Source organism: Taurulus bubalis (genome assembly GCF_910589615.1).
Source record: "Taurulus bubalis genome assembly, chromosome: 14".
Classification (NCBI taxonomy): domain Eukaryota; kingdom Metazoa; phylum Chordata; class Actinopteri; order Perciformes; family Cottidae; genus Taurulus; species Taurulus bubalis.
In genome coordinates this window covers 9495295-9508160 of record NC_136602.1, presented here as the reverse complement: position 1 = coordinate 9508160, position 12866 = coordinate 9495295, and the positions used below count along the sequence as shown (strand labels likewise).

Sequence of the window (12866 nt, the reverse complement as noted above, 5' to 3'; positions counted from 1 at the left end):
GGAATTCAAACTTGACAGAGTATATGAATATAGCAGCTTGTGATTTTGAATAAAACACGACTTCACCCTTTAAAGGAACAGCTGAAACCATTTAGGAATGTTTTGCTCTTTGGGTCTTTTTTCTGAGAGTGTGTTTCAGGTATAGCGACATGCCTGCTGACCCCTTTTGATCTGCTGTGCAATCGGCGAAGCAGACAGTGCTGATTCTGTATTGATTATGAACTGTCATCTTCACAAGATGATGTTGATGACATCGGAGGAATCCATTGGCTTTGGGGGTCTATAATACCTCATTTCTCTGAGCCTGATCATCAGACTGAGTTAACATTTGACCTCATTGTTCAAACTGACGTTTCCGTGTTTAAGAGGGATTGTTATTTTACCCAAACTAATCAGAAGTGATAACAGACATATCCTTCTATAAGACATACATATAATCTTAGAAAATATGTCCATTTATGAACTTTCATTTGTGTCTGTTGACTTTAGCTGTATCAATGCTGTCTGATCAATCTGATCCGTGTCAATAAGGAGGTTAATAACTAAGATGTCCTCCAGCTCGCTGTGCATTGTGTACATGCATCCTTTGCTTTTAAGTACTCATCAGGTATTGAGCACATGGCAGACACGAGCCAGCTTCATGTTCCATTAACCAAGCAGCACTCCTGGAATACAACAGACCCAGTAAGGATTGCTGAATGCATGTGGTTATTATGTCACATAAAGGAGGAAATATGAACCATGTAGGCTTGATATCGATTCAAATAATTCAATGATTCTCCAACATAGTTTCCACTTTTTGTTTCCCATCACTGTGAATAGCTTTATTGGTAGAAAACTCACCTGATTCCACACTTAAAATTCCTCCTGACAATTTAATATGGTCCAACAGCTATTACGGTTACAGTTAAACTAGACGTTGACAAGAGAGGATTATGATTAGGTAAAAATCCTCAAACCTTAAGGCCCTGATCATTTTACTATATATTTGTTTTAGTGGTTTGATTGGTGGTTAAATCAAATCTGCAATTAATCGAATCAGGCCTCTAGGGTCCCTGGGGGACCGGGGTCCTGGTACCAGTTTCCCTGTTTGCGGAGTTAATAATTCATCTTGAGTTGAAGCTAATGTTGAGATGAGTGGAATGCTTTCACCTCAGAGGGCTTTACTCACAAACACTCAGAAGGCAGCAAGCCGCCATGGCGCTGGTCTTAGCCATCATGGGGTTCAGTGTTTTGCTCAAGGACACCAGAGATCGAACAACCAACCTTGCGATTAGTGGACAAACCTGCTGAGCCTCCGGCCTCCCAAAATGCCACCGGTCCAGATGGAGCTCATCTCCAGTGTTTGTCCTCATAGCAACTCCCTCATAGCGGCTCTCTATGTCGGACTTAAAGGTACAATCCTCTATTGAGTGCTACTTCAAATCAGCTGCCACGATGAGGCTCTACTATTTTCTAAATGATGAATCGACGACCTGAGGCTACATTTTTGTAAATGAACGTATCGTCTTGCTATCAAACCCTCCTCGATTTCTGATATCATCTTTTTAAACTTTGTGATAGCATATCAGCTGTTCTGGTATCACTTCAATCTCTAAAAAACAACATGTTCTATTCTGAGAATATTGGGAACAGTTGACTTTGGAGGGAGTTGCATATGTGTGTGTGTGTGTGTGTGTGTGTGTGTGTGTGTGTGTCTATCCGGGTTCCCCGTAGTCCTTCTATTGGTCTTCTGAGTGGGTGGTCTGTTCCAAGAGAGGAGCACTGGAAACATTATACCTACACACACACACACAACACAAAAGGAAACTGGGAATCACACCAACGCAGCACAGCAGAGGGTGGAGCAGGCAGGAGCCTTCTTCCAGATGTGTGACATTAATTTAGTTGATCCAAAACATGAACCGGTAGCTCCCACTCACTCATCCCCATTGTGTGTGTGTGTGTGTGTGTGTGTGTGTGTGTGTGTGTGGAACATTCATCCTAACTTTTTAATATTCTCACACTCAGGAATACACCTGCAAGTCGACATGTTCTGTATCATTTGTACGATTTGGAGAGAGAGAGGGAATCAAGATAAGAAAAGAAATAAGAGAGAATAAAATCTCCCCTCTTGAGCTTTAGGTGGAGGACTAAAGGGAGACGAGGTGTGTATATTAAAAAACTAAAAAAGGGGGGAAAAGATGAGAAGCGAAGCAGGTTATGAGAACAGTCTCCACTCTGACCCGTGGAGCTGCGCCCCTGGACTTTCATACAATACTTTCCACTGGGGAGAAGAGGGGGATACGGTGCACGGAAAGACAAAGAGAGAGAGGGAGAGAAAATGAAATTAAATCAGAGGAGCGGAGGAGGAGAGCGAGAGGAGATGTAGGAGGACGGAAGTGGTTGATTGGGTCCCCCCAGAGATTCTTTTGTTTAGATTGTTCTGCATTTCACTTCTTTCACTCTCTCCCCTCCACCTCCCTCTTTTCTGACATCTGAGGTAGATTACAACAGAGACCCTGGGTCACATTTATGACTTAAATCAAGAACATATGTTGTGTGTGTGTGTGTATGTGTATGTGTGTGTGTTTGTACGTCCATTTCAATGCAGTGGGATTCCCCTCCGGTCCTTGAGTGGTGGTCAAATTTATTTTCTTGTCCATTGTCTCTTGCTGGGACATCAAAGGACTATTGTTTGCTGATCAGCAAGGGTGCTGCAGGTTACTTGCAGGTCCCGGACAAGAACACTTCGCTTCGCCTCTCCTACACATCTTCCCTTCTTAGCTCCTCTTGGTGAAACTAAAATGTTTAAGCACGTTGGATCGCCGCAGAAAATCCCAAACACATGAGGATCAGCGCATGTTTCGATTTGAAAAGATTAAAATGTGGTTATGTCTCATTCGTTTCATTTAGGCCTTGGCGAGGCTTGTTTTAATGCACCACAAACGCCACACTCTATTTGCACAGCATGGCTTACTCTTCAAAAAACTGCTCTAACACAAACCTCATGGACAAAACCACATATTTTGGTTGCTGCCACACAAAAGCCCTGAAATTCAGTATTTGTTAGGAGGTAAAAGATGGAATCTCCCCCATTAACGTCAGAACAAGAGCACATCTGTAAAAGTGTCAGTTGACTTTATTAGGATCGGTTTCACTCAGTTGAAGAAAAAACAACTTTTGTCTTTGGAACGTTTAACTAGGAAGAAGACAAATCTACAAAATAAGTTGTTGGAAGGACAATATATAAAACAATGGCATTAAAATATCTTTGACAAGAAAACAAAACCAAAGAAAAAAAAAAAAGGCTCAAATATTTTTGGATGCAGGGCATTTTCCTCTTTTTGCCCTTTTGTTTACAAAACAATAACAAAAGAGGGAAACAAATCAATAGTTATTTACAGTGCATATATTTACATTAAGGCATTTTTGCTGGGGAGAAAGACGGTTGATCTAATACAACCCCCACTTCTACACAATCAAATAAATAGTCAGATTTACCATGATACATTACAGTGCTATATTATCTTTATGCTACCTGCAGTGAATGAACAAATACAGTTATAGGTGCAGGCAAAATCCCACCATCAAAATGGACATTCAAATGTACATTAAAAGGACGACGGTGACATTTTTTCAAGTCTGTCTTAAAACAATATTCTTATGCAACGTGCATTAAAGAGTTTTTGATTGATGCGACACAATCTATTTTACGGTAAAATTATTTTAACCAAAGTTACTATTCACTAATAATAAACTCAAATGGGTACTTCGCAAAGTTTCTGTCTTTTTAGTACTTTTAACTCCCTCATTGTGATATTCCACAACAGCTCAATCAACACCACCAGACGTGTTTTCAAGCAAATTTTAAGTTTTTTTGAAATGCTGCAAAACAGAAATAAAAAAAAGGTGCGTTTCCATCAACTGGTTTGGAGAGAATAAACATCAGTAGTTGGCGGGACGCTCGCTTTAAGCGTGGCGAAAATCCGCCAGTTAACTGAGTCAAAGAGTAGAGGTTGCAAACAGAAACAAAACAAGTCGCCTAGGCCATTTAATTCTCTACGACAGAAAGATAATGCAAAATCTTCCTGGTATATTTGTCTGATTACTACTTAAATATCCCAGAACACAATATTAGACAAAATCACCTAGTACAATTTCCTAGGTACAATTTCCGTGAGATATAGGGACCTACTTTTAAATGCATATCTTTTTAAGTGACACAAATAAAAACATTGAGGATTACAGACTTATGACGCATAACACTTCCTAATACTATAGAAATATAGCTCCAAATGACTTTTACCAGCTAATTTCTAAACCTCTATCTTGAAAACCCGAAGAATTAATTTGTCTTTTTTATTATTATTATTATTTATTTTTTTAGGAAAGGCAGTTTAGTTTGCATTTATCAAATCAATGTCTTTTTGGCAAAGTCTTTTTTTAAATTACATTTGTCTAATGAGATACTTCAGAATACGCCTAAAAATATGTTTTTGTGACTGTCTGGCAAAGAGGGAATTCTGCACTAATGACTGAAATATGATGACGCCTCACATTAGGTCCAGCTTAACACAATTACATTTTTACGAGGACTGTCGATTTTGTCTCCGATCACTTCCACTGCAAACGTTTTAAACAAGGGTCGCTTCAGGAACACGTGCAGCAACAAATAACTCTTGCAAAGCCCACATGGGCATGCTGTTTTAAGAAAGACTTGGAAAAATGGGAACTTATCCATTAATGAAACATACGTCCATGTTCGACTGACTGATAGAGCCGAATTTTAAGTTAGTTGTGTACAGAGTCAGAGTGAAAGCCTGTAAAGAGAGGACTGTCATTTTACTTTTTAAAAGTTCCACATGATCTCAGATGTCTGTGAAGTGGTCTGGCCTGTTGAATCACAATGAATGATGGGTAAACCTTGTCTTTTAAAAATTAAATTCACTTTTTTCCTCTCGAGATTTCAATAGATTAAGAAATTAAAAAACAGCACCACGTGTGTTTTAAAGGACTACATTGATTATATCTCTGCTACCACTGAACAAAACCACATACATCTGAGAAAGAGGCACTTAATAAGGTGTTGGTGATGAAGATGGTACTTTGGTTAAAACATGTTCAACACCTTGAATAAAAAAAATAAAAAATGAGATAGATGTTCAGTAATTTTTGTATTTTGAAGATGCTTAAAAAGCAAGCATGTGCATCAAATACAGTCAATTCTGTTTGAACTGAATGATTTCTAGAATGTGTCGACCGGTTCCGCTTACATTTCTCTGGTTGGACATCCACCGAAAGACAACATGAATAATTCATCACCTAATTGCTGCTCTTTAGCAACCGTCCACCTTCCTCTGTTTCTCAGTCGTCCTCAGATCTCCTCTTGCTAAAAACAAAAAACCCTTCATCTCCACCCCGCCCTCGTTTTTTCCTGCACTATCTTCCCTCTCTCCAGAGTATAAATGCCTTCAATTTTTAATATCTGAACAGCAATGATTTGTGTGGCGTTCACAGACATTCAGTCCAGTAGTGATAATGATTGTTCCAGTGGTGAATGAGACACATGGGCCAAAAAGGCTCAGACTTGATGACCAATTCTAGTGCAAACCAAAGGATTTGGTTAAAAGGAAGAAACAAAACTGGATATTCCAGTTATATGAATAAACTAACAAACCAAGGAGTAAACAAAGATTTGGCTTGACTAGTTTTGCAAACAAAAGCCAGTTCTATGTTAGAGGCCAGACAAAAGATGTACACGTTTTGAGTGCTTTCATTCCAGTCACACAAACGAGTCAAATTGCACTGGAGACACATTTTGAAGCTACAGTTTTCCTTTTCGATACCATTTTTTCTTCTTTGTATTCGTCCAAAGAAACATATACCAAGTATATCTGGAGGTTCGGAGACATGGACTTCATCTGCCCATCATCTTTCTACTTTACAACCTCCGACTTGTCCCACTTTGGGTTAAGAGCAACACGCTTGTTAGGCTATCGTACCGTTTCAGCACAGGATAGCAGCACCGGGAGCAGCTGTGGTGTCGCCAGGCAGCTTGTAACATTGCTGTTGTGGGAGATGGCGTGAGTGCTTTGTGTGTGTCAAGATAGTGCTTGTGTATTTGTAGTGTGTATGTGTGTGTGTGCGACGCAAACGCTGCTAGTTCTGGTGTCTCTTCATGTGCAGGGCGAGGTGGTCGGATCGGGAGAAGGAGCGCGAGCAGACGGCGCACTGGAAGGGTTTGGCGCCCGTGTGCTTTCGGAAATGGCGCGTCAGCTCATCCGAACGTGCGAAACGCCAGTCGCAGCTGTCCCACGTGCACCTGTACGGCTTCTCACCTGCAGGACGGGAGGAAAAGAATAAGTGTGAATTAGTGCAGCTGCTCTCTGGTAAAAAAACTGAACACGCAACAGCTCTGAGCACATGATCTCCACGAACAGTGTGTCAATGTGTAAGAACTGATGACACCGATCACTATTAAAACAGACGTTCCGTGAGTTACATGATTCATACAGTTGGGTGGAGGAACTGGGAAAACAGGCTTTACAGAATAGTCCAGTTGACTAACAACATATAGTCATAACACACTGTCAGACATTCGTCAGGCGCTAACGCTGCACAGGTTTCCCACGGCCGACTCGTCCGTATAATCGGACCTTTTGTTTGTGTTTCTCTTTGGTGGAAGCTTCTCTGTAACTCTGTCGTTCCACTAATGTACAGCTACAGCAACGTGCACATTTTTGAAAAATAACTTGTGTGATCTGTCCTCCTCAGCCCACGACTCAACCCTTCACCCAGAAGCCCCGAGGAGAGTTTAAAGGACTTGTTCAGCCAGTGGTCTCCGTCCAGGCACATCATTTCGCTGACATTGGTCCATGTTTTGAGATATCTGCCCCTGGCTTTTGTGCCACCACCCAAATACAACGAAGGTGAATGGAATTTTAATAGTGACATTAAAATCATTAGACAACATGATGACATTACACCCAAAAGGACAAGTCTCAACAGGAACGACAGCTCCTTTATACCAGCTCTATGTATTTAGCTGTCTGGTAACAAAGGGTGTTTATGAAATATGGATGGTTGGTATGGTGATTCTTGCTGAGCTAAATCGCCCCCTTTTTTAATCCTTCTTTCTTTGCTTTTTTGGTCTCTTTTTTATGTGTATTTTAAAGACTAGGTAAGATAACCTCCTATTCAAGTTAACACATGTGTTTGCTTCTCCATATAATTGATTAAATATTTAAAAAAAAATGTAGTTAAAAGATTAAAGAGTGCCTTACAAGTGAGCCACAGCGCTATAAAAACACATTATTATGGAATCTAATAGAAATTGTGCTGCCTGCATGGAAGTTATTTTTTCTTCTCCTCTTTTTATCTATTATTTATTGCTTATGATCAAAAACAGGGTGAGATGTATATAGACTATTTGTAATTATGTGGCAAATCACAAATAATAATTCAACAACTGTGTGTTTTTCCAGAAACATGCCTCATAACTCCAGATAGTCCACAGACCTCACTAAGAAAAGTTTCCATTGGAACTACTTCTAAAAATAGATGACAATATTGTGTTCTCTGGCTTATTCAGATATTTTTTCTGGGGGGGAAAAAAAAAAACACGTGTAACATTTTTCAAAGCTCTATGCACCATAAACATAATTCCATTCACCTCCATTAAAATGAGGCCAAAGCAATAATTTAAGTGATGTAGATCTCAAAACCTGGACAAACTACAACAATCTGCATGCTGGATACCATGACAGGTAAGTAAACAAATGTTTTTCTTTCATTTGTGTGAACCAACCCTTTAAACAAGCACAGCAAGCAGTGCAGCGTCGCTAAAACAACAACTGTAATCCTGTTACACAATTAACCACACTGTGGTTAGAAACACACACCTGAAACTGAACACAACTAGGAGACACAATGAAAAGGAAGGAAAATAGAGTGAAGTGAAGTGGGAGAAGTGATCAGTTCTTACACTCGCAAAAACATGTACACACACACACACACAAGCGCGCTCACACAGACAGACACACAAACAATCAGGATAATGGATGTTGATGGAGATTAGAGTGGGAACTCCCACAGGGACCCAAACGCATTAGGAATCATCTCATACAGATTACTGACAGGTGTGTGTGTGTGTGTGTGTGTGTGTGTGTGTGTGTGTGTGTGTGTGTGCACACACATTCAAGCAGCTGAATAAGAGAAGTAGAATGAGTAACAGACAAAGATAGAAATGGGGAGGGGTTGAAGGTGGGAGTAAGGCACAAAGCAGAGAAGAGGATGATGAGATGAATGAAAGCGATAGAAACAAAAAGAAGGGAGAAAATAACTAAGCGGGACTGACAAACACAGAGAGGATAAGGAAGTTGCTGCTACCTCTCTCGTTATGTGTCGTGTACTCATCTTGTGGTTTATAATAACTGCAATAACCACAATCAGCCTGCAGCATGAATGACGCCAGATCTAATTGTTGTGTCATGTTCCCAAAACTGAAATGCAAGGCACGCACACCCACAGCGATGTTCGGTAACAGCGCAGATTCATAAGAGGAAGAAACTCTGGATCATAAAGTGATAAGAGTGAGTTGTGTGTGTCCAGATGAGTGAGGAATGCACAGATAGAAACAGAAGCTTTGTTTTGTCAGCTGGAGTGAGGTGCGGCCCAACACCTAAGAGCTTGTTTGTAGACTTTGCTCATCCAAAACTAATAGTTCAAATCTAAATGTGGAAGAAGAAGACAGATTGAAAGAAAGACCTGAAGCGAGGGAACAAAAGAAAAAGAAAAATGGACCCTGAAGTGCACACAGTGATTACTGAAGCGGAGAGATAAGGAACAGGACGATCTAAGATATTTTTGTATTTGCACAGGCGGATCATGTATATATTTATAGTGGCGAACATATTAAAGCCTTTAAACATTGATGTCTGAACAAGTATCTTGAGAGAAAGGTGGCACCATCCGTCTAGCGCTGACCACATAGTCTGAGAGTCATCCCCTGGCAGAAGTGTGTCACTTCCACCTGTTTTGATGGAATAGTATATTGGGCAGAGGATGGGAATGGGGTAGGATACATTTACACACACATGCCAGGAACACAACACTCTGCCTAGCAACATGGTGCCAGGGAAGATACCGAAATACGAGTCATGTGGGCAGCGTCTTGTGGGCAAAGTCCCCGTTTTAAAAAGCTGCATTAATTGGAGGAATGTCTTACCCGTGTGAGTCCTGAGGTGGGCTTTCAGATGGGACGACTTGGTGTAGACTTTCTTGCAGCCTGACGACAAACACAAACAGAAGGCTGAATCCAAATCATTCACATGTCACATATGTAGTCACCCAATAAACTGAGCTGTGGGGTGCTAGAAATGCAAACTAATGAGGAGCAGAAGTTGTTTAATATATGACATAGTAAACTTTTGTGTTTTTAGAGTCGATTTTTTGGTAAATGGTTGACAATCAAATGAATTCAACTGCACAGAAAACGTCTGACATCAAGTCGAGATATGTTAGGTTCAGGATGACAAAACCGTTTGCACATTATGTCACACAATGTTTGGAACAATTTTTAAAAGATATTCTTTAGGCTTATTCAGACTTTAAAAATCAGGAAAAGATACAAGTTCATGTATTGCAAAGATTAAACAGTGAGCAGCCGCAGTGTGACTAAAATACTCTTGGGTAACGTGTGGATGCGTCCTTGTGTGGATGTGATGGAATACAAGTTAGACATGTGGTAACATGCTGCAGGAGGCTCCGCTTAAGCCCATTTTACACACTGCCACAGGCGAGTTGACATTACATGCCCTACAAGTAGCTGCACATTGTGCAACTGCAATCTGAGCCGCCCATTAAAAGCGCGACTGTATGCAAATTATGTGTTAGGAAAAAAAAAGATCAAACGACTTAAGGAGAACATCTATTGAATTAACACACACACACACACACACACACACACACACACACACACACACACACACACACTGGTTCATTCCGCAATCATAGCAGTGATTACTTGGAAGCCACAACAATGTGTGAGCGCGCACGGCGGCGAGCGCTCGAGACGTTTGAGGTGAGATAAATGCAAAGTAGTTTTTAAACCAGGTGGTTAATTGAAAGGCGGTGATTAATGTTCTGCATTGGCAAAGTGATTTAATTCCAGTGCAGCACAAGTTTGACCGTGGCTGGAGAACATTGTGTGACTCATTTGCCTGGGAAAGTCATTCTATACACAACATGTAATTTTAAAAAAATGCCCAGAGGTCTTAAAATAAAGCTGGTTTTGTGAGTGACCAGATATTCACCTGACCACAGCACAGAGTAAAAATAACAGTCACAAGAATCAGCGTGCACACACAGGGACCGGCCTGTGTTCTTGTTCTAACCTGGGTAATCACAGTGGTGGATCCGTCGTTTCTCCAAGTCCGGGTTGTTCCTCCGGTTGTAGCGGGCAGGCACGGTGGTGTGAGCTGGGGTCGAGGCTGCTGATGCTGCTGGAGCGACATGGCCTGGGGCCGCCGTGGGACCTGCCGTGTGGGGCAGAGCCAAGCTGCCCGGTCCCGGGCCGGGTCCGAGTCCAGGGGTGCTACCTGACAACTTGGAGGCGATGGTGGCTGCGTATGACGGAGGAGGGGACATGTTGTGGAGCAGCTCCTTCTGCCTGTCGGGGCTGCCGGGCTCCGAGCTCGGCGGAGACGGTGGCAGGTAGGGCACCTGCTGCTGGAGGAAATGGGGGTGTGCCTGAACGTGAGGGTGCGTGTACGCCCCGCCACCCAGGCCGCAGTAGGCCGGCTTGGCAGTCTGCTCTTGTTGAGGTGCAGAAGAAGCTACCGGCAAATTATGGAAAGGCGTGTGGATTGTGGAAGAGGAAGTGTGTTGTATCTGTTGCTGCTGCTGCTGCTGCTGCTGCTGCTGATGGTGATGGTGATGATGATGATGCTGAGCCTCCATACCATTGCATTGGTGATGGTCCAAGCCGGAGTTTAGTAGCTGAAACAGCGAGCCGCTGTTGTCGTGGTGGTGGAGAGGATGCTGCTCGAACTGCGACGGCATTTCCTGTTTGACGAACACTTCCGGCACCGGTTCGTCACCGCGGCTGCCCCCCGATTGGCTGAAAACACTGGTGAAGTCCGGTAACCCCGTTAACGTCATGTTTATGGCGGAGGTTTCCATGGCGGGCGTGCCGCAGCTACTAGCAGGCGTGGCGTTCAGGCAGTGCAGATGTATGTTGGGGGCGAAACACGAGGAGGCAGATTCTGTTTTGATGTGGGTGAGACCGCCGTGGTTCTGGTGCTGAGGGGGCCGCACATGCTGACACAAGCCCATCCTCAGGTAGGCAGCGTCGGGGAGGTAAAGATTCATGTTGAGGGTGTAGGGTGCCCCGCTGTGATCGGCGGTGAAGAATTGATCCAGTGCAGACGCACTGTCTCTCTGTGACTTCTGCTGGCTGTCTGCGTGAGGCGGAAGGGGAAGAGCCTGAGGGGAGAGATACCGGTCCATCTCACACTTTACCTGTTGATGAAAACACAAAACACAAAAAAAAAAAGTCTGTTTAGAAACATCTCGTCTTACGGCCCTTAATTAAAGTCAGCGATTTGAAGGAAACATATCCAGTTGGACTTGCTTCTTGTGAGCCACCATGAAACTATTCCGAGGTGCTATTTTGAGAGGACAAAGGTTTGATAGGACAGTCACCGCTAAAACATTTATCAAGTAGTCATCAATAGGCAGTTGCCACATTCCATTTACGGCTGCAAGGCTGAACTCAAAAACCTGCAGGCAGTGAGGCCAACGGTCGAGGATGAAGCCAAGGAGATCAGGTCTAATACTCCTCACATAAAACACATTCGAACATTTGCACATCTGCAGTTCTGATAACGGGCTAAAGCGGCAGCCTGTGGTCGAGAAAACCGGTGTCGTAGCTGAACGACTTAGTGTCAAATCCTCGCTCACACTCTGTGCTTCGGAGTCTCTCGCTCCTGTGAATCTGCAGGCAGGTAGAAAAGTTAGAGAAGCCCTGCAGCGGAAGATGAAACGGCAACATGAAGGGGAATGGGGAAACACCCATGCATCCCTGACCGCTGCAGCAGCAGCAGCAGCAGCAGCAGCAGTCTGGGGATGGGCTGCTATTTCTAGGTTCCTGATCCTACCAGCTGTTATACTGCAGTTCTCTCCTCTGCTGCACAAGTTTCCTGCTAACTGGGGACAGAGTTGCCGGGAGCTTTCTGTCCGAAGCTGGTGTCAGTTGTTGTCAGCGTGGTATGATGGGGAGAGAGAGAGAGCTAGGGGAGGAGGAGGGGGGGGAGAGAGAGAGAGAGACCAACAACTGGTGGCCAACTGGCGGGCATAGAAAACATGCGGTGAATGCGTTTGCAGGCGGAGCGGCTCGGCTTCACGTCCAGCTGGTCGCAGCCTGCTCGCTGATTACCGCAAATAGTGCGAAACTAAGTGCGAGGCCGGTGGAAATGTGGAGGCCAGCAGAAAACAAAAAAACAAACAAAAAAACAACAACACAGGAGCTACAACCTTTCTGCCACGCCCATTCAATGAAATACATCACTACTGTGTGTAGTCGGTTTGATCTCTAAGCGGGCTTACCTGCGCGTAGTCGTTCTGTCCAGTCTTGTCCGTGTCTGTGATCTTGCAGTCCAAGCCGAACAACGCCGAGTCCTCCAGGGGGAAAACAGCGGACAGAGGCGCCTTCTGCAGCGGGTAGAAGGTGTCCTCCTGCCCGCCGCCGCTCATCGCGAGTGTCGTGGCCATGAAAGCTCCCGATGCAGCACCGCGGATGAACGCTCGTTACGCGAAAAGGAGGATGCTACGGCGCGCCGGGGTGAAAGCGGAGTGGAGCCGACGAGGTGTATGTAGTGCGTGCG

The 12866-nt window shown here is 43.6% G+C and overlaps 1 protein-coding gene across 1 annotated transcript; it reads right to left on the bottom strand.

Annotated features, from left to right (window-relative positions):
- Positions 1–3106: 3106 nt before the first annotated feature.
- klf5a (Kruppel like factor 5a) lies at positions 3107–12753 on the bottom strand (the record flags this gene model as incomplete). The annotated part of the gene is made up of 4 exons (XM_079229777.1): positions 3107–6320; positions 9209–9268; positions 10377–11502; positions 12589–12753. The coding sequence occupies 4 exons, from the start codon at positions 12751–12753 to the stop codon at positions 6142–6144; spliced, it is 1530 nt and encodes a 509-aa protein (XP_079085903.1). The 3' UTR covers positions 3107–6141.
- Positions 12754–12866: the final 113 nt, after the last annotated feature.